The 20,597-nt window shown below is 37.8% G+C and overlaps 3 protein-coding genes across 6 annotated transcripts; 2 read left to right on the top strand and 1 right to left on the bottom strand.

The window, feature by feature from the left end:
* Window positions 1–1,817: 1,817 nt before the first annotated feature.
* Window positions 1,818–13,494, top strand: LOC113685045 (uncharacterized). Of its 4 annotated transcripts, none has more exons than XM_089194840.1 (12): window positions 1,818–1,905; window positions 2,716–2,757; window positions 3,646–3,828; window positions 4,078–4,302; window positions 4,393–4,508; window positions 5,473–5,885; window positions 9,601–9,783; window positions 10,433–10,712; window positions 11,206–11,347; window positions 11,773–11,908; window positions 11,979–12,629; window positions 12,846–13,494. In XM_089194840.1, the coding sequence occupies exons 1-12, from the start codon at window positions 1,851–1,853 to the stop codon at window positions 13,081–13,083; spliced, it is 2,664 nt and encodes an 887-aa protein (XP_089050966.1). In that variant the 5' UTR covers window positions 1,818–1,850; the 3' UTR covers window positions 13,084–13,494. The 4 variants fall into 4 exon arrangements, with proteins under 4 accessions (XP_089050966.1, XP_027058298.2, XP_089050959.1 ...); XM_027202497.2 differs by having other exon boundaries at window positions 1,831–1,905; window positions 11,221–11,347; XM_089194833.1 differs by having other exon boundaries at window positions 1,833–2,021; window positions 2,698–2,757; window positions 11,221–11,347.
* Window positions 6,243–9,196, top strand: LOC149049421 (uncharacterized). The gene has a single exon (XM_089194843.1). The coding sequence runs from the start codon at window positions 6,623–6,625 to the stop codon at window positions 8,987–8,989; it is 2,367 nt and encodes a 788-aa protein (XP_089050969.1). The 5' UTR covers window positions 6,243–6,622; the 3' UTR covers window positions 8,990–9,196.
* A 925-nt stretch (window positions 13,495–14,419) lies between the features above and the next one.
* Window positions 14,420–20,528, bottom strand: LOC113685044 (protein-L-histidine N-pros-methyltransferase CARNMT1). Its single transcript, XM_027202496.2, has 10 exons — window positions 20,363–20,528; window positions 20,061–20,262; window positions 19,564–19,659; window positions 19,023–19,096; window positions 18,323–18,396; window positions 17,590–17,656; window positions 16,832–17,010; window positions 15,933–16,046; window positions 15,026–15,132; window positions 14,420–14,809 (listed from the first exon to the last, which is right to left on the bottom strand). The coding sequence occupies exons 1-10, from the start codon at window positions 20,500–20,502 to the stop codon at window positions 14,708–14,710; spliced, it is 1,155 nt and encodes a 384-aa protein (XP_027058297.2). The 5' UTR covers window positions 20,503–20,528; the 3' UTR covers window positions 14,420–14,707.
* Window positions 20,529–20,597: the final 69 nt, after the last annotated feature.

Genomic DNA, 20,597 nt, shown 5'->3' with positions numbered 1-20,597 from the left:
GGGGATTAGTGCTAATATTCCTAATCTCTGCTGGCAACAATATCATGAATTAATTACGAAATAACTGTTTTGAAACACTTGTCTCGATATAAGGTCAGTACAAGTATTTTGCTCATAATTTTCCTTCGCTATTAGCTGTCTTTGTGGCTTTTGATTTCAGTTCTCGGTGAAATGTGTTCTGCGGCAACAAGAACAATGGGTGCTTTGTCGATCTCCATTACTCTTCTTCTCTGCATCTCCACAGGTAGGCTTGGAAAGAAACATGTAAAATTCACGCAGCTTTTTCAAATAAATGTAATGTCTGAGCAGCACTTTTCATAATTGATTTATGTCTTCATCCTATTTCAAATACCGTTATTCTTACATGAATGTTCAAAGCAATTTAGAGGTTACATTTGCCGTTTAGAAAGCTGGCTTATTAAAAAAAAAAACTCCAAACAACATGAAAAGTCACTCCAGTGAAATGGGGCAAAAGAGAACCTTTCTGTCTTGCTACCGGGCTTCACAATATTATAATAGGTGATCATTCTTCATAAATTGACATTTAAAAGGTCAGATATATTTCCCGGAGCATTTGCTTAATTCTCACGATTTTTCTTTTCAGTTGCGAACTTGAAAAGTGTCACAGGAAATTTATGTATTTAAGTATTGTTATTTTGACTTTCACAAGGATAAAGTATTTATAAAAGGATCTTTACAACGGATCGATTGGTATGAAAATGTCCTCGTCAAACCTTAATCATGCCCCTTAATAACCACACCTTTGATACAAACCAAAATACTGATAAGCCACTTGTGATATTCAGAATTTATGCAAAAACATTCCATCGTTTGCATACTAATTTTCTTTTTTTTTTTACGGCGACAAAGTACGTGCGCTCAAATGTTACCAATGTGATAGCGAAGAAAGTTGGACGGACTGCGATGAGAAAGAAATCACATGCTCTCCTTGGCAAAGCCGCTGTGCAAAGTTTTTTTACAAAGACGAGACCGATTTCTCTTACGCTAAAGGTTGTTTGACTGACAAGGAGTGCCAGGATGGACCGAGCAAGTTTGAAAGGTGCCGGAAAGCCGAAGAGCGGGGCTTAAAAGTCACGTGTGATTTGTTATGTTGTTCCGATGACCGTTGTAATGGAGCAAACGACGTGTCAAAGGTCAGCGGTATCATATTCATGGTATGCGCCCTGTTAGGATTACTGGCCGTACTGGTTTGAATGCGACACATAACTGGTTGCTTGCCGTAATGACTTATTAAAATAATGGCTCTAAAAATCAGAGTACCATTGGCTGAGGGAGAAAAACATGATCAAGATCATAATTAATTTGTAAAATGTCATTGTCGATGCGACATGCAGTATTGATGAAAACTTGCACATCGAGCTTGTATCAGATCAGTGAGGAAAGATTGTTCACAAGGTTTATTGTATTAAACAACAAGAAGTCAATAAAAAGTGGGAAGAATAAACCTGTGTGGCCTGTTCAATACGGCTTTAGAATTATTTAAAGTATATGCGCTATTTTTGGGGTGACGTGGCACGAGTGGAGTTGTTGAAAAAGCTCTGCGTGAAGAAAGGTAGTGAGATTTGTAAAGCTGCCAGAGTTTTTACGTGAAAGGCGCGCGCGACCGGTAAGCCAGAATCTCCGCTTTTGGCATTGCACCTTTTAAGAGACGTGTTTATTCCCAGACCCTGGTTCAACTGTCTTCCTTTTAGATCTGGAATACGAGGGATAAGTAGAAACCGATTTTTTTTCCCTAAAAAAATCCAGTCTACGCGTTACCAAGGCTGCCGTATGAGAAAAGTTGATGCGAAGGGCTTGGGTCCTAGCGCGGTGTTTTTCAAAAAGTAAATATGGCGGCTAAAGTTAAGAGGGCTTCGAGAACAAATGTGTTTTGGTCAAAGGATCGTATCCTCTTTAGACGTTATACCATCGATTATCTGTTTTAGTTTTAAAATAGCGACTATTTTTATAGAAAGAACGAAGGTAATGGCGACGTACCTGTTTGTGAATTTGACGTTTGAGTAAGTGTCTTTTTTGTGTTTGCACTGATCATTTTACCAGTTTAGTAGACAATTTTCGTCGTTCGTCTTTATCTCTCTCCATGATTTAGAATAGACGAGTGATATTTTATCATTTAACTGTACTTCTAACTATGGAGATCACCATCAGCTGTCCAACTCTGCATATTTGTAAACCTTTGTCAGCGTCTCCAGATATTCAGAAAGAAGTTTAGAACGAATGAACCTGCGAGGGCTTATAACATGATTGTATTCTCAAAAATAACTATATCAGGCTTTGTTTTTTCTGCGCGTATAGACTACTGATTATGTAACTTGAAAGAGGTTTGATGTTATTGCAGCCACTTTGTCACTTAATTATCTGACTATCTTCTCACTGAACTTTGAGATTTCAAACGCGAGCATTTATAGAAGATTTTTAAACTGCCCACAAAGTGAATAAATCAATTCAATGATTTTAATACATTTCTATACGGTTCTTTACAATTTTACAAAAAAAATCCATCATACTGTTTTTCAGTGCACCTGTAACATGGTGTTGGGATAGAACATGACAAGGAAATGCTATCAACAATTTTAAATTTGTGTACTAGTTTTCAAGTTTGTTGATCACTTTCAATCATTGAGTAATGAAAGGAATACTGTGTACGATCAAATATTTTAACTTTGAACTGATTAGCCTTGACCTAAAACACAGCTGATGATCAAGATGAAAGAATTGTAAAAGTGCACGTTCCAGGTAAGGATTAACTTTTAACATTTTAGACTTGGTGTTGGGTCATATGGATGTCAAGGCTTATTTCCTGTGGGGCACACAAAATTTCATAACAATGTTTAGAAATGGTTTGATAGCAGATTTATTCATATAAAGAATTAGAAGGCATTGTCAAGCATAAAATGTTAAGAAATAAGGTGATGAAAAATTGATGGATAAATATTAGAAGACCCTAACAAGACGAACTCTTTGCTGTGGTCAGAAATGATGAAATGTACGCATATGCCATTTTTTCAATTGAGTCAAGGTTAAAATGATTTCAAACTGGCTTAATTTGTTTTTTTTATTCTATATTAAGACTATCAAGGCTTCAAGCTCATTGTTTTTCAAAGTCACTGTTTGGCAACCTACTTATTAATAATAAAATACACACCAGAAATAAAATTACAGTTAGCAAATAAAGAGGGGGAAGAAGAAAAAAAAAAGAAAAGTACATTTTTTGCAATATAACATACACTCACACTTCATCTCGCAATGACAATAGATTTGCAAACCCTAAACACAGCTGTATTAACAAAACATTACAACTTGCTACATGTATTTGACCATCAAACACAGACTACCAAATGGGTGACTTCACAGCAAGTTGACAAGCAAAAAGTTTTTCTGCTTGGTTGGAACCCGGAGTGCTGATGATAGCAACATGCTTGAAACAAAAGAAAAAAGGCAATGAGTTTAAAATCATTTTAACCTAAAATCCTTACATCTTATACTCATGTATTGTTATAAGTGTTTCAGTCAAGGGTTTACTGTCTATATAGTTTACATGACTATCACTATAATATAATTTTTGTTCAGTCTTACATGTTCTGTATAACAAGTTACTCTGAATTCCATTTTTTACTCAATAAGGTGTAGCACCTGAAGCACGCCTAAACATCAAGAACCCAATGGTGAGGAAACCAGTACACATGATAAAACCCAGAGTCTTAACTCACCAAAAATCTCTACATGATTCTTTGGACAAGAGAGAGCAAGAGATGTCAAGAAGTGGCCTTAGTACAAAAACTGTCTCAGACTCACTTGATGATTTTGGTAAGATTCTACATAAGAAATTGTCTATTGTTGAAATTGTAGATGGCAAACATATATTCTTTCAGTTTACAGTGTATGTGAAAGTAGATTTTGTACATGACCTTGTAAAATTTGTCTTATTTAAGGTCACATTAATGTATAATTTATGATCTGTTTCTACAGATTTCTCTTCCTAGCCTTTAAATTACCAATTACTATGAGAGTGGTCCCAATGCATGATATGATGTAGTTTTCTAATTGTCACTTCAGGTAAGGATTACTTTGAAAGAAGGGGAAAAGAGAAACAAGAGTTGAGTTTAAAAGAGCTGAATCCACAAGACAAGAAACGTGTGGCTAACTTAGTCAAAGAACTTGCCAAGGTTGGAGAGGAACGGCAACTTGCTGAGGAAAGGATTAAAGAAGAGAGACTGGCATTTGAAGAACGACTTGCCATCTTGCAAGAGGAGTATGATGCAGTGATCAAAGAGAAAGCTTGTATCCACTCATGTTTTACATGCAGCTGTAAGATAACTCTTCACCAACAGTAATTTGCTTCAAATTTCATTCCTTGACTTGCGCTTTCAGATTTGCAAAACAGGTTCATGGAATTGCAAGCACTTTTGGTGAAGTATCAGGCAAATAGAAGGACACCTTCACCAAGAAAAACAACTAAAACTCCAACAAGTGAAGGCCAGGAGCAGGTATGTCCTTGAACTGTGTCATCTGTGATGTTTATTTCTGATGTCTACATTTCATGTCTTTTGGGCATTGGGGATCTCTTACTGACCCATGTACATGTACAGTACTTGTGCTGTTCTCTACTTTAGAGCTTTTGTATGCCCTGGTTCAAATTTTCACCTGATTTAGACATTTTTCAAAGCAGTATTATTTTCACAGTTATCAATGTTGAGTTAGTTGTGTTCAAAGTCTGAAAACAACTGGGAAAAATTTGAATCAACTTGGTTGGAAAAATCTCACCAGCCATGATTTGTTGATTACAACTAACAAAAGGCAAGTTTTTAAATTGTATGTGCTGAACCATTCAAATGGTACTAGAATATTTTAACGTATTGACACTTGAAACACCTGTAACTGCCAGTGCATGACAACCCCAATTTTCCCACTTTGAGTCACCACCTATGAAAAATGGTGACCGTATCCACTGTGCAATGCATTTACGATGTCAATGGGTGTTTACACCACAACACACACCCATTACAGTATCATGTTGCCGTGTTTCAATGCATTTGGTAAATGTGTTAAATTATCAATGCATTTGGTAAATTACATGATGTTCATCTCTTTTCTGTCTAATATTGTATTGATATTGTAAGGAGAAATTCTCTCTTGGTCATTCATGGGAGTTAACCTAGGTCTTTAACTCCCACAAGTGATTAACATATAACTTCTCCCCATTATATTCACACATTAACCAGCAAACAAGTAATGAGAGTACTCCATCTTATCAAGTAAAAGTTGTTTTCTTAATGTAATGCCAAATTCTCTTAACTAATTCACAATGAAATGTATAGCAGCTAGAGGGGAGATTTTATTATCTGATCTTGGGAGTTAAAGGATGAAAGGTTAAGAGAAAGAATTTTTCTGAACTGGTAACTGCAGTGGTAATAACTAACATAATGATTGTGTTTTTGGTATGCACTGTAGGTATCTCTAGGTAGTGTTTTATCATCTCTTTCTCCAAAGAAGCCTGCACACTTCTCTCCATCCAAACAACCTTTAACAGAAATTCCAGGTAATACAAAGCCAGACACTGATAATGGTGAACATACAGAAGAGAAGCTTAAGGCCAACAGTTTCCAAGGAAGCCTCTCACAGCAAGTGATGAACAGGGAACTGGAGGACCAAAAATCACAGACCGTAGCCCATCAGGACAATGTAACTGAAGGTGATAAGAGAGGTTTCTGCCCTGGACAAGCACCCTTAGCTTCCAATGTACAGTCCAGGAGTAAGTGTCACCCTGTTACTACATCCAGCAAAGTTCAGTCAACAGGTATTCAACTCAGTTCCTCACAAAAGGAAGGACTCTCCTATAAGTCTGCAGAACCAAGTGGAACAACGTAAGTTACTGGGCTGGGTTGTTCAAAGCTGGGTTATGATAACCCAGGTTTACTGTGAAATCGGATTTCAGATCTGAGAGTTTTTAAAGAGAATTCAGTCAAATTCTTTTAGTCTAGAATATTATTATTTGATGCTCTAAAAAGAATACAGAAAATTATCCCAAACAGGCATTTGAATAAAGGAATAAAGACACCAAGGTTAAAATTTAACCTTGGGCTAGCACTAATTGGTTTTTCGAACAACTTAAGGGCCAGGTCATTAGGCTCCTTTAAAACAGATGTTGAGATTAATTAGGGTCCTGATGATCAAATGTTGCCCTCTTTGGGCTTGCAGTTTTTTTTATATAAGTCACAGGGTTCGTACGGGTCCTGGAAATCCTGGAAAGTCCTGGAATTTTATTATCGCATTTTCCAGGACTGGAAAGTCCTGGAAAAGTAATGCTGGTCCTGGAAAGTCCTGGAAATCTGTTAAACTGAACAAAGTAATAAAGTTTTCTCTAAAACAAATGAGCAAAGTTTTTTTAGTATTTTTATAACGTATTCCTTTCTGGTTTTGACCGCATGACCGCATCTATATTTTTTCATGTTTCCCGAAACTGACACGAGTGTAACTCTGGATCGAGGGCTCATGTATCATCATAAGCTCATGCGCAGTAGTAACCTTGATGCATGCATGATTTTGTAAACGGGTACTCAGTGAATGGGCGTCTTGAGTTTTAAATGTTTTGTTCCGAAATATGCCTGGGAAATGCTTGTTTAGTGACCGATGGTTGGAAAACTCTTCCTATAAATTGTGGCTGGAACGTGACGCGGACAAGTTTAAAGCAAAATGTAGAGTTTGTATGAAAGCGTTTGATGTATCAAATATGGGAGAATCGGCATTGAAAAGCCACGAAAAGGGAAAGAAGCATATTCATCTTATCGAAAAGCAACAAAGAAATACAACAGGTGACATAAGAAACCTTTTCTCGAACAGCTCTTTCGCTGCCCCTCGAACAGCCACTGAAAGTAACAACTCTACTTTGACTGTATCAAGTAGTGCCGCTAGTACAACAGCAGGTATGTCCGGGTTCGTGACGAGGAATGATACTTTAACTGCTGAAATTTGGTGGGCGCTAAAGGTGAATAGCAGCCATTATTCGTATAATTCCTGTACAGATATAAACTTCTTAGTGCAGCAAATGTTTCCAGACAGTGACATTGCAAAGAAATTTACCTGTGGGGAGAAAAAGGCCTCCTATCTTTCTTGCTTTGGTATTGCACCATGTTTCAAGAGTCTTCTAAAGGAAAAAGTCAAATCTTCAAAGGGATATGTGCTTTTGTTTGATGAAAGTTTGAATCACGAACTGCAAAAGAAGCAGATGGATTTCCATGTTCGCATCTGGAATCATGACAAAGTTGAAACTCGCTATTATGATTCACAATTTCTTGGGCATTCTAGTGCAGAGGATATGCTTCAAAAGTTTCATTCTTGCAAAGAGGACTTGAGCTGTAGAAATCTGATTCAACTCTCTATGGATGGGCCCAAGGTTAACTGGAAATTTTATGAAATGGTAGAGCAAGAATTGAAGAGTGATTTCAGTTGCACTCTCCTTAACACAGGCAGTTGTGGTATACATGTTGTGCATGGAGCTTTTAAGGATGGTTGTGATGCAGCTGGATGGACGGTGCAGAAAACTCTCTCCAGTCTTTACTGGCTGTTTAAAGACAGTCCGGCTCGAAGAGAAGACTACATTAGAATAACTGGTAGCAGTGTATTCCCCCTAAAATTCTGCCAGCACCGGTGGTTAGAGAATGTGTCAGTTGCCGAGCGAGCACTGGAAGTGTGGCCTCACATTGTCAAATACATTAATGCTGTTAAGGCAAAGAAAGTTACTGATCCCAAGTCCAAATCTTACGAGACCATTAGCAGTAGTTGCTGTGATCCCTTGATGCCAGCAAAGATTGCCTTCTTCTCATCAGTGGCAAAACAGATCAATCCTTTTCTCACAGCATTTCAGACTGATAAACCTATGCTGCCATTCATGAGTATCAGTTTGTACACTTTGTTGAAATCATTGTTGAATATGTTTATCAAGGGTGAACTTGTTACCGAGGCAACATCTCCTCTGAAGATCCTGAGGTTGAAGCCCACTGATAAAGAACAGCAGTTAGACTACCAGAAAGTTGATGTTGGCTTTGTGGCACAACACATGCTGAAAGAAAAATCTGGGAAATTGAGTGAAAGGCAAGTTCTTCAATTCAGAATGGAATGTAAAGATTTTCTTGCAAAAACAGCCTCTAAACTGCTTGACAAAACACCAATAAATTATCGACTAGTAAGAAGTATGTCTTGTCTGGATCCAAGGCTAATGGCATCAGAGAAAGAAGGATGTGTCAAAAAAATGAAAAGAGTTCTTGAAATTCTTGTGGAAGCCCACAGATTGAAGGCTGATGAGTGTGATGAGGTGATATATCAGTTTGGACAGTTTTTGGATGAATGTGCAGGTAATCCTGACTTTGAAGATTTTGACCCTAGTGAATCCTCTTTAAGAGTCGACACACTGTTATATGAACACATGGCTGGTAATAAGCAACTGGCAAAAGCATGGGGGGTAGTTGAATTATTGCTGCTAATGTCTCATGGTCAAGCCACAGTTGAAAGAGGATTTTCTGTAAACAAAGAAGTGGCAGTTGAGAACCTGTCGGAAAGATCGTTCATTGCACAGAGGATTATTCATGATCATATTGAATCAGTTGGAGGCCTTGCCAATGTAAAAATCTCAAAGCAACTACTTATGGCATCTGCTGGAGCGCGACAGAAATATATTTCCTATCTAGAAGAGCAGAAGAGAATTAAAGTGTCCCAGGAAAACACGCTTAAAAGAAAGGCAGCAATGGATGGGATTGATGTGCTGAAGAAGAAAAAACGGCAAATTGAAACTGATATAGAGGCTCTTTTAAAGACTGCAGATGAATTTGCAGATAGGGCTGAAGATTCAAGAAACCTTACTTGGGTTGCCAAATCAAACAGTTTGCGAAGATCTGCCAAGGAAAAAAGGGCAGTCTTAAAGGACATTGAAGAGCAGTTGGAAGGAAAGCTCCAAGAGCTGAAAAATAATTAACCCCACTTTGAATCCCAAGATGTGAATATTAATTCTACTTAGTATCAGTCACGGATTTCTGATGTTACTTCTGAGATATTAAGAGTTCAATGAAAGAAGTTGATATTCTCTGTTTTCTTTGTTCTCATTTGTATGTCTGACAATGTGTTGAAATTGAAAGTAGAAATGAATCTTTTATACTTATGAGAGTGAAAGGGTTAAGGTGAATTTTGGAGTCCTGGAAAAATAATCTGAAGCCTGGAAAAGTCCTGGAAAAGTCCTGGAAAATTGTTTCTGAAAAAGGGTACGAACCCTGAAGTCATGCAGTGATGCTGACGCAACTGTTCAAAGATGAGGGATTGAAGGATGAAAGATTGAGTTTTTTTTCACATTCCTTTTCTCTCCCTCTCTCTCTTTTCTTCATTTGAAGGGCAGAAATTTCCTTTATCCTATTTTCATTGTAATTGTCATGATTAATTGATCATTATCATTGCCATTGTCACAATTATCATCATCATCATTGTTATTAAGTATACTGTATATCACTACCATTTTCATTGTTTTTATAATTATCATTTTGAATTTTGTCATTTTTAGAAATGTAATAATTATAACTGTCATTTCTGTGATAGTTGGAACACAGCTATTCATCCCAAATCCCCCTCTGCTGATTCCTTGCTGTCAGCAGCAAGAGTTGTTCCTGGTATGATGTCTCAGTATCCACTGCCAGCAAAGCCTTTGATTTCTATGTCTGGTGATGGAGATCCTGGATTGAGATCTGATGGGAAAGTACCTCCAAGAAAGAATGAAGATAGGTGAGTTGATCATTGTGTCAGTTGCAAGACTGCCAAAATGGACAGTATCCTGTAACAACTGTTAATAGCTGAGCTCACTCAATGTTAGGGGTGAAGATGATGATTACTGTCACCTCACACTTGGCCGCATAATAGCTTTGTGATTTTTTCCCCTGATCTCCTGTTACCACTATTCTGGGCAAACATATGCTCTCTATCCTGACAAGGCTCATTGTTTTGTGCCTTCTCAATGGGTATGCATATCAGCCAAGTGTCAGTGATGCCTGATAAATTGTTGTAAGGGGTGGGGGGGGGGGGGGGGGGGAGAAATGATGGACCAGTATTTGACCAGCATCCTGTCTGGAAGTAACATCATTTTTCCTAGTCTCTTCATACTGTGGGAGTAAGGAGAAGGTTCAGTTGTGTGAGCTTCTTGGTTTGTATGGGAGATTTTTTATTACCTTTATTTCAGACTCTACCAGAAAAGTTACTTGTAAACAATAAGAGGTTTTCCGTGGCGGGGAGGTGTTGGTGGTAAATGGGATTATTAGTTTAAGACTTTGAAAATCCATCCTAAATTTCACCTCTCAGCAAAAGATAAAGGAAAAATTAATGCAGCACACTATTCACTGTTGATTGCTCAACAGTTTGCTTTGTTTTCAACGAGTAGGTCATTCTCCGAAGTATCAGGAGTGTCTGGGAGCTTCTCGGCTGAGTTAGATGCTGTATATCGCTTATACTGCCGTGAATATGAACTGCAACTGCAGCTCCAACAACAGCAGATTGAATTGCAGAAACAACAGTTACAACTACAACAACAACTTCAGCAAGTCGAGAATTTACAGCAACAACAGCAACAGCAGCAGCAGACACAACAGCAGCAACAACAACAACAACAACAACAACAACAACAGCCAAAACTACTTACGTCAATGGAAATGGAAACCAAGGTAACTGATGTGGAAGTCTTGATGCATTGTTCGTCTGTGAAAGAGAAAAGAGATTTCTATTTCCTGTAATTTGGAGCGGCTATCATTTGATTGTCTTAATTTTACTCTAATACTTGACCCAGAGTTATGGCAAAAGCCAATCAGGGTCAAGAAAATTATCACAAGCAGCCAATAAGAGCTGAGATTAAAAACAAACGAACTGTATGAAATTTAGCTTGTGTAGCTGGTGGTTTTGTGTGTGCGCTAAAGCGATGAACAGTGAAGGTACGACTGGGGCTTGGGACAGAATATCCTATTTGTTAGTTTATTGCACATTAAACCCCTAGTCAACCAGGGTTTCCGAGATGTTGGAAAACTTGAGCGGCCATTTCGCTAAGGGTTTAGGCTTCGGTAAAGGAGGCGCGGAATTTTTAGACGTTAGCAAAACCGAAACGATTACAGATTACTCTCAACGATTGCCTTTGTTTTATTCTCTAGCTTTATATTATTTAAGTTTTCTTTATTGCAGGTCACTGGTCTGGAAAAACTATCCAAGTCTGCCGTGGACGAGACGCCAGCTCCACTACTCGTACCCAGGCCTGCTACTCAGCCCCGTCAATTGTCACCCGCCCAATCCCTTATTCCTAGTCCCGAAGGTACTGCGTTCAGCCCATACAAGCTAATTCACCTTAGCCTTTTGCAAAGTCATTCCTATCAACTCGTTTTTTTTTCCATCAAGTAATTTCTGTCACCGATCACAAGAATAGGATACGGTCAAGTGAGGATTATTAAGCTCTGCATGAGAAGTTGTCAGCAGTTACGCTGAGTGTTAGAGAACAAAATCTGAGAGATAATAATTAAGCCAATAATGAGCTGTTTGACAATATTTCGTAAAATTTAACATTCTAAATTTTTATTTCTACAATCATAGAGGAAGGGTTTGGCTGCCGTGATCAAAGTGCATTTTCATGCAGTGTTTTTGCCCACAGTTGATTACATTAATTTAGCTAAAACTTTCCGGCCTCATTCGGTGTAGGCGATTAATTATCAATTGTATAACTTGCTGTCTTTTCTCCTACAGTAAGTTCCTCCTCCAATCATGGCATCCTTCAGGCAAATTCAGAGAAATCAAGGCATTATTCAACTTCAGGAATACTTTCACCTCGTGACCAAGGCTTTGCAGCAGCTGAAATGTACAGTGGGAAAGAGAACGACAGGTAAGTCTATTTTCCATAATTTTCGTTCCTTTCTTTTGAATATAACTCTTTCTTTCCCTCTTCTTTTTAGGTTGGAACTTGACAAAGAAAACAGAGGAGCTCTCGAACCAGACCCTCATTACAGAGTGCAGTCCGCTCCTCCAACTCTCAGTCAGCCAAGGTTCAGCTTTGAACGTCATCGTGGGCACCAAGCACCCGCTGACCTTTCTTATCGCAAAGGTATAGTCCCTGACGATAGTCTGCCAACCCTTCAAGAACACGTCGATGGAAGAGAAAGCGCAAACTATCCTGTCAGCCGTCTTTCGAGCTCAAGGTACTCGCTCCACAGCCGTGGTCATGTTGTGTCTGCCGACAGACAAAGAGCGGCCTTGAGAGAAAGACAGAATACTGAACAATATGTGGTCAGCGGAAGAGACAGCAACAGTTCATTTTATCCAGCGTCTCATTCTGACTTCCATTCTGAACGAGGCAGCTTCGCAGTTGATAGTCTTAGAGGCGACGGTTTTCTTAGTGGGGGAAGGCAAAGTAAAGGTGAATCCTCTCACCACGGGTCTCCATTACCACACTCGAATATCCGAGAATCATATAACAGACAGACTGTTGCCAGCGATCCACGGTTTTCACTGTACAGCGACGTTCAGCGTAGCTCACAATCGCATGATTTTCCGACATTTCCTGATGATGAAAACAGACCAGGAAGGTTGGACCCAAATTTAGAAAGGTACAATGGAGCTCCTTCTGTTTTGTTTTCTAATGTTTTACTTTTTATTTGTTGTCTAAATGTAAATTGCGCAACTGTTCTCTCAGGATGTAACTTCAAGGGCGTAAGTTTTGTAGGCACGAATTAGATGAACAACGCTTAACTTCTTTCTTCTTTCGACTGCCAAGTTCAAAATTTACCATGCATTCTAAGACATCAGTTAATTTTATCTCTTAGTGCGCCACGTGGAAGTTCATACCCGTTGTCCCTGGTGGATATTGTAGAGAACTTAGAAAGCAAATCTTTGGGACCCGAGGTCCCGGGGGCTGCTATAGGACTGGATACTACGGACTCTGGTTATTCACAAGACACTTGTAAGGAGAAGAGTTCGCTGACCGGTGAAAGTGTAAACTCAGATGAAGAGGAAGCTGCTGTTCTTGAAGACATTTTCTTTATCTCGGGAAGATTTTTTTGACCTTATTTTGTGATAAATTTATTTTTTCATATTGCCATTTATTTCTTATTTTTGATAAAACTAGCCTATTTATTAACATAAGATTCTTACGTAAGACTCCTAAGATTTTAAAATAGTAGAAGGCTTACGTAACAGAATATTTTTACTGAAATAAGATTATTAAGACAAAATTAGACTTAAAAAATGATTAATGCATTTTAAATGATCAGGAATGTGAAATATGATTAAAATAATGTCAGACTAAAAATTATTGGAATCGACAGCGTTTGGCTGGTGCACATGTCAATTGTGACAAACGTCGTAAGAAGAGTTCTTAAAAGACTTGGACATTTCAGAATATGTTTCTCGGCGTTCTGAAAATGATGAATATTTAATTTCAAACTGTGGATTAAAAATTGGCGAGATGTTGGATTTTGTTTGTTATTTGTGTTAACCCTAACACCTACCCTCACATCAGTATAACGATAGGGTGTAAAAGTTTGTTTCATTAAGATTTTGTTATAAACATTTTGATGAGATGAACTAACTCCTAACACTGTAAACACTACCCTAGTTGATGATATAATTATCCGTGAATTCAAGCTTTTGTTCTATGTTAAGGTTAAGGCATTGTGTAATAGAAAATAGCAACTTTAGTCAATCATAAGACATTCGGACGGTTAGCACTTTATAATCAGGTGAACAAGGGCACAGCTGTGAAATTTAAGTGCTCATTTGTATGTATATCAACGGAACGAGAACGATTGCTGAAGAGATGTAGTGGTAAGGCTTCTATTCACTCGGACACATGCACAAGGCCAATTGTTTTGCTTCGGAAATTGCTCCTCTATGACCTCGATGATCGACTACTGATATCAGTCTTCCCAGTTCTTATGTGGATTCGTCAAGAAACGCACTTCCTTCCCTGCACTGCATGACAACTCTTAGCGGCAGCAAAAATGAAAATTCCTGCTGCGTTTGTGTGAACCCTCTGTGCCCAGCATCAATATGCATATTCTCCATATTATTCTCTACACATTTCCTAAGGTGATGACAAGGAGAATTTGTTTAACGCTAAAAAACGTCTGTAATTGGCGATCATTTCCTTATTCTCGTGACCTTAATGTTTAATTCAGGGTGATATTGTAATGAGAAATTAGATGCTGGTCACTCCTATGAGTCATAGGGTGAACAGGTCGTCCCAAGAAAGCCCACGCGAAATGGCCGATAATTTTCTAAGGGTAAGGAAGATTGATGGAGTTTCATAGTGTTGTTGTGCGCAAGAAAGACATTCCAGAAATCTACCCACACCTGCCGTCTTCCTCCAAAGCGTTTGAATAAAATTATCAAACAGCGGTAAAAGACAGTACCCTTGATGCCAATTGGGATTTGCATCTTCCCCTTCTGTAGCAGAACCTTCCTCGAAACATGTTTTGGCATATTCCTGAGTCGAAGCGATAACCAATTCAAAAAAGCAGCCATTGCACGAAAGTAATCGATTTATTAGTTAAACTATTTGTTCTCATCGACGTATATGGCTTTGTCATTCAAGTTCTTTGTTATGAATCTTAAGAGTCTTTTATCCAATTCAGTTTATGATGATAAGTAAATACTGGAAGAAGTTTACGGGACATTTCCACTTTTGTCACAGAGGTTTGCGTGCAACAAAAAACACGTTATCATAAACCAGCTTCAACATGGATCGTTGATTTTCAATATATCCTGATGAAATACTGGTCTCTTCTTTCTGAAAAAGAACAGATAAAGAGAAAAATAAATTAAACTCACGGAGGATCAATCTCCACTACGATCAATCACCACTACAATCAAGGTTGATTAATGAAGGATAGAACTGAAGTTGCCCGAAGCATACGATCATCTTGATGTGCAGACAACGAAACAAAACCAATGGGCATTGAGACACCGAATGCTAAGGTACTGTGCATGCATGATAATAACATACAATAATTTCAAATTTGAAGTGCTCCGTAGCAATCCTTCTGATTTCTTCGTACGATAACTCCACAGACCATTCATTTGCCATGTCAGCAAAATGATACAATAATGGACCTATAAAAATGAATTGAGAAAAAGATAAGAAAAGAGAAGCAAAGTAACGAGCCTTAGCTTCAAAACTGCCGGAGCTTGAACTGGCTCCTACAGCAAGGAGCGACCAAGAAAGGGGCCTTCCCCCCCCCCCCCCCCCTTCCATCCTTGAATAGAATGCTAGTCCCTCGTGGGTCATCTTTCCCCAGTCCCTTGGGTTTTCCTGAAAGCTTCCCAGAGTCTACTTATACTCCTGAGTGGGGAGGGAGAATGGATGACTGTTCATTCTTGCTGCTGAGATGTATGAAAATGGTTAGAATTATTTGAAACCAATTCTGCACAATGAAGGAAGAGCGAAGGTACTGAGACTTGTAAAGAAATCATTATTATTGCAGTTGAGAGAGTATTGGTGTTTAACTCAGGATCCAATTAAATTTCTCGAAGGTTGAAGTTTTCGTGGGTAACTTTTTTTTTGTATGGATAAAGTTCGGGGGAATGAGGAGGATAGGGAATTGTGCAGTCTGAGTGAGAATGTGCCTTGGAAGCCTTTAAACCCATATAGTATTTTGTCGATGAGACTGCAATCTCCATCCCTAGTTAAAGCATTGAGCCAGTTGAAATTTCTCAGACACTCATCAAGAGATGGAAAGGAAAATGTTATTTCTCGTTTCTGGTATGGTAACAAAGAACAGCATTTTTACGCCTAGCACGAGGTTTATTTCATAAACTGAATGTGCCTTTGGGCAATCCACTGCCACATCAATTAAAAGTTATTTTACAGCCCAACGATATACGCATTAGACCTTGCACTCGTTTAAACTTACCAAGATTAATCCAGTAGCCACCAGGCTTTAAGATTTTTTCAATATTTTCAATGAAAGCGATGACATTATGAGCCGTGTCAATAAAGTAACAAGTTACTACACAGTCCCATGATTCTGAGAAACAAAGCAAAGAAAGGAGAACTGTTAGTAAATTCTACACAAAATTATAAAATGGTGGGTAGTTGTCTGGTTTTATTAACCAGTGTGTTTCCAATAAACTCGAACCTATAAGTTAGTATCACACTGTTCACTGTTTGTGAAAACTGACAAAAATCCCATCTAGTGTACCCTGAGTGTAGTCCAGCATCACATTAACTGGCCTGCCGAAGAGGCGTAGGTTTTTAGTGTTTTTCACGCGAAAGGAGGTAAACGCGAGTTATGCGCGAGGGGAGGAGCGCAAAAAGCTACGCACTCCTTCCCTAGCGCGCGACTCACGCTTTTCAGCCATGGAAAACGCAAAAACAATTACCCCTGTTCTGCTGGCTACACATTGGCTTAAAAAATGTAATAAAACTTCCGCTCAATGTTACACTGTCTATGAGAAAACAGGACCAGACCTGCCTAACTTAGCAAGGTCAGCATTTCTGCCTCACAAGCAAGTTTAGAGTAGCATGAGCTTCAGTTGAATCATCGCTGTCAATTTGCACAAATGGCAAATTTGCGACAGAGAACAAGATAGCCGGCCGTACAAAACCTTGGTTTATGCGCGTGATATTCTGCTCCCGACGACCCGTGTATATACATTGTTAAGTGTCAGTCTTCAACTATGCGTTCTTCTTGTAATTGAAGAAATTATTACACTTTTCACTTGACAGATTTTACTACCATTACTATATTACTCTTATGTATGTACCACTATTACGAATACTGAACTTTAAATGCACGTTCAAATAAAGTACCTTTCTCAGTGTAAACTTCTAAAAAATCTCCAGCAGCCATTGAAAAGTTTAGATCGGGTGGAACATCAGATGGGTTCACATCCGGGATAAGAACGGCGCGTATCTGGTCAGCTGATGTTCGGTTATTGCAGGTCTGGTGTATATATGGGTATATTGTGATGTGATACGTGCCAGATGCTCTGAACGAAAAATCAGGTAAAGGAAAGATTGACTTTGGAAAAAAAAAATGGAATGTATGTTGTACGGAAAAAACCATACTTCAAAATATTAAAAATTGTACCACATATTGTTATATATCTCATTTAGTACGTGCGTTACGATTGGTCAGTTTAGCGGGCCGTATTTCACTGTACGGCCCACTAAATTTAAACGTCTGTATGACATGAAAACTTTCCCCTCTGGTTGAAGCAAGAGATAAAGTAACCATCTTACTAATATTGTTTTTCTCGATCCACACTGTGAATTACTGATCCTCATTTTTTCCCACTCGGTCCACACCTCACAGTAAGGACCTTGAACTCAGGTAGTAAGCAGGCCAGGTATGGGTATGAATTACTAGTCAGTATGTGATGTTTTCTTAATTTTTAAGAAAAATTAAGATGAAATCAATCATGACCTTTCCACATTAGACCACCAAAAAAAATTAAAATGTATCAAATGTAAAGAGGAAATGGAAATTACGAATTTAGACACTTTCCATCTCACCGCACAAAATAAGTAAACTGAGTTACTGAGCTATATCAACTGCAAGTGCTAACCTGTTTAATATAAAGTGTGACGCAAATAGCATGTATAAGCTCCACTCATTTCCTTGACATCTGTAACCTAAGATACATTTTAAATAAATTGAAGTTACAGTCACTGATCATCTTCTAACAGCAAATTGAGTCAACCTTTGGCAACAGGTTTTCAATCACCCCATTTTTTACTTGTTTTTTTTATTTGATTGTCAATATGACTAGAGATTGATAATGAGTAAAGCAAGTCCATTAAACATGCTAAAGATCAAAAAACAAAAAATTTAGAGAAAAGAAGAAGAAGCATAAAAAAAGGTGATAATTGCTCTACAAGAGTCTCTTGATTCTCATATTTATAATTATTTATACATTCATTTTGAAATCACTGATGATCCTTGACATCTCATTTGCTCTCATTGGTGCGCATATGATTCCAGACCAAATTGCACTACTCTCAGTTTAATTACCATTATAAAATAAAAGTAAATCAAGAAACAAAGGAAGCTTTCAGAGAACTGGAAAAAAAAAGGTGAAATGAAAAAAACAATAAAACACAAATGAAAAGCACTATCATAGATGTTAAATGTAGGTGAGGAAAATACAAAACACTTTCTAAACCTTAAGAAAAGACAATTCAAAAACAAAAAAAAGAGCTAGGCCAGTTTAAAAAAAAAACAACCACAAGTACAACCAAAAAGGAATAAGAAATTAAGTCTACTAAATACTACTAAAAACTTTTTAAAATCCATCCTACCAAGTTTTGCAATATCAAACATCAGTCTTGCTAAACCTGCTCCAGGTACAAGGATGGATACTTCTCCTCTAGAACTGAAATTTATTACAACAGTTATAACATGTCACTTCAGTATAATTGAGGTTGAAAATCACAGACAAAATTTGGGCCTGAAAGTATCTGTATGGCAATCCAGTAAGTTAAAAGTTCCAAATTGACACTTTCACTATAAATGTCTGATTTGGAGTTCTTTTTTCTAGCTGCTTTACAGTTCATTGATGTTAACCCTTTACAGTCCCTAACATCAGTATGCATGTTCCCTATACAATTCTCTATACATTTGCAAGGGTGCTGACACAGAGAATTTGTTTAATAACCAAGAGCTTCTTTAGTTGGTGTTCATTTCCTTTATCCTCAGGACCTTAACATGTGATTCAGGAGTCAGTGACATTGTAAGGAGAAATTATATGCTTAAGTCACTCTAAGGGATCAAAGGTCTAAGAGAATTCAGTATACCATTTATGAGGAGACAATACCCTATATGTAACTAGTAAGTTCATGATCCTCATCAACCGTTTGTTGGATATGTACTTATACCTTAGGGAGAAATTTAATCATAATCACTGCTAGGAGCTAAAGGGTCAAAGTTCTAATAGACACATAATTACTGGTCTTAAATTTCAATATGTTTTTTCTTAACAAATTAACATAAACTCATCACCATTCTGTTCCTGGAAAAAGTCTTTGGATCTCTTCAATAATAGGTTTATAACAAGCATCACGTTCAGCTCTTCCCTGTTATAAAATTAATTTCATATGTACAGTGTTGAAAGAAACTAAGTAGGAGAGATTAGTTTAGTAACCTTACATAACTTATTTTGAAAGCAATGCACTTCTATCCAGAAAGGAGTCTATCACTTGCTGAGTGTAACCCTGTGGTAGTTGAGTCTGTACTTATTAAAAGTGCCTCACCCAGCTAGAGCTTTTCCCAATTTCCAGGGCATGAAGTGACCACTGGGGTAATACTGCTTCCCCCTGGATGGGATGCTGGTCCATCACAAGGTTACCCTCCCAGCATTTCATCAAGCTTCCGTGAAAATTCACTGGTTACCATTTATGATCCTGAGGCACCACCCATAAGTTCATGAAAACCACATGATCACCTTGGTTCACACCATTCACCATGTGAGTCATCAGGTAATTATTGAATTGCCATCTTACAAGTACACATATGCCAAACAAACAAATAAACTATTAAATACCTCATTGCTCCAGTCTCTCACAAACTGTTTCAGCGTTGTTGTTACTTTTTCCATGTCAAAACCACTGATTGGTTGGTTGGCTGGGTCACTAGGAGCCTGATCAACATAATGCAACATTATTCAGGGCATGTAATCTAAGACTTTTTAAAATACTTTTGTGAAAAAGTATTTTAGCTATGTCTAAAGCAATGATTATAGTACTGTTGTCTGCAAGCTGTCTCAAGTCTCCAAAATGTAAGGAATTGGTTTTAAGGTAACTACGTGGCACTAGATCCTTCCCAATATAACATACATGTATGTACCCCTCATTAAAAAGACAAACTTGCAACATGAAATTGTCATAAATTACATACTTGGTCTAGGGCTTTTTGGAAAGGTGTTTAAATTCCTGTAAAGTCACGATGTTAATGATAAACTTTCCATAATAACCTGGATGCTTAGGAGCCAATTCTTCAAATGTAATTGAAATAGAGGCTGTGACAGTCTTAAATACTTACTGAAGGAATTCTTGAATGATCTCTATTTTCAAACATTTCATTGGTGTGGCTGACGATATCGAATAAGAACTTCTGATTCTCCTCAATACATTTTTCGATTTTCGAGATGTGATCTTTATAATTTGGAAGCATTTCCCGATGTCTTTTAGGAAGTAATTTAAAGTTCGTCTTGACCCTTTGCAGCTTCCGTAAAGAAAAATCCCTAAGAATACAAAACAACAAACAAATATCTTTCATTATCATTCATTATCATACTAAGAGATTATTATTATCATTGATTTTTCAATTTTTTATAAACTCACTTATAATATAAAAATGCCTCCACAACTTTCCAAAAATATTGTCTCTCTAATTTTTCGTCATCAGTTTCTTGGTGACTCTCTTCAGCTGGGAAATTTCTACTGGTTCTGTCTTCTTCCATTCCTTTACATTCGTCTGCCATCTTTGAGTGGTAAGTACGTCATGTATGAGGAATTATCATCTCCAATACTTATAATGTCTTATACTATACATATAATAATTCTCCATACATGACAG

This window comes from Pocillopora damicornis, chromosome 2 (genome assembly GCF_964200805.1).
Source record: "Pocillopora damicornis chromosome 2, jaPocDami1.2, whole genome shotgun sequence".
Lineage (NCBI taxonomy): Eukaryota > Metazoa > Cnidaria > Anthozoa > Scleractinia > Pocilloporidae > Pocillopora > Pocillopora damicornis.
Note: the sequence above shows the minus strand (reverse complement) of the source record. Positions and strands in the feature narration are given on the sequence as shown.

Excerpts from the sequence above, each read along its gene's own strand:
- LOC149049421 (XM_089194843.1), top strand. The coding sequence starts at position 6,623 with ATGCCTGGGAAATGCTTGTTTAGTGACCGATGGTTGGAAAACTCTTCC.
- LOC113685045 (XM_089194840.1), top strand. The coding sequence starts at position 1,851 with ATGGCGGCTAAAGTTAAGAGGGCTTCGAGAACAAATGTGTTTTGGTCA. Across the intron at positions 4,303-4,392 it reads AGTGATCAAAGAGAAAGCTT|ATTTGCAAAACAGGTTCATG; the intron begins GTATCCACTCAT and ends TTGCGCTTTCAG. Across the intron at positions 9,784-10,432 it reads CCAAGAAAGAATGAAGATAG|GTCATTCTCCGAAGTATCAG; the intron begins GTGAGTTGATCA and ends TTCAACGAGTAG.
- LOC113685044 (XM_027202496.2), bottom strand. The coding sequence starts at position 20,502 with ATGGCAGACGAATGTAAAGGAATGGAAGAAGACAGAACCAGTAGAAAT. Across the intron at positions 20,263-20,362 it reads GAGGCATTTTTATATTATAA|GGATTTTTCTTTACGGAAGC; the intron begins GTGAGTTTATAA and ends TTGTATTCTTAG. Across the intron at positions 14,810-15,025 it reads ACTTCAAATTTGAAATTATT|AAAGAAGAGACCAGTATTTC; the intron begins GTATGTTATTAT and ends GTTCTTTTTCAG.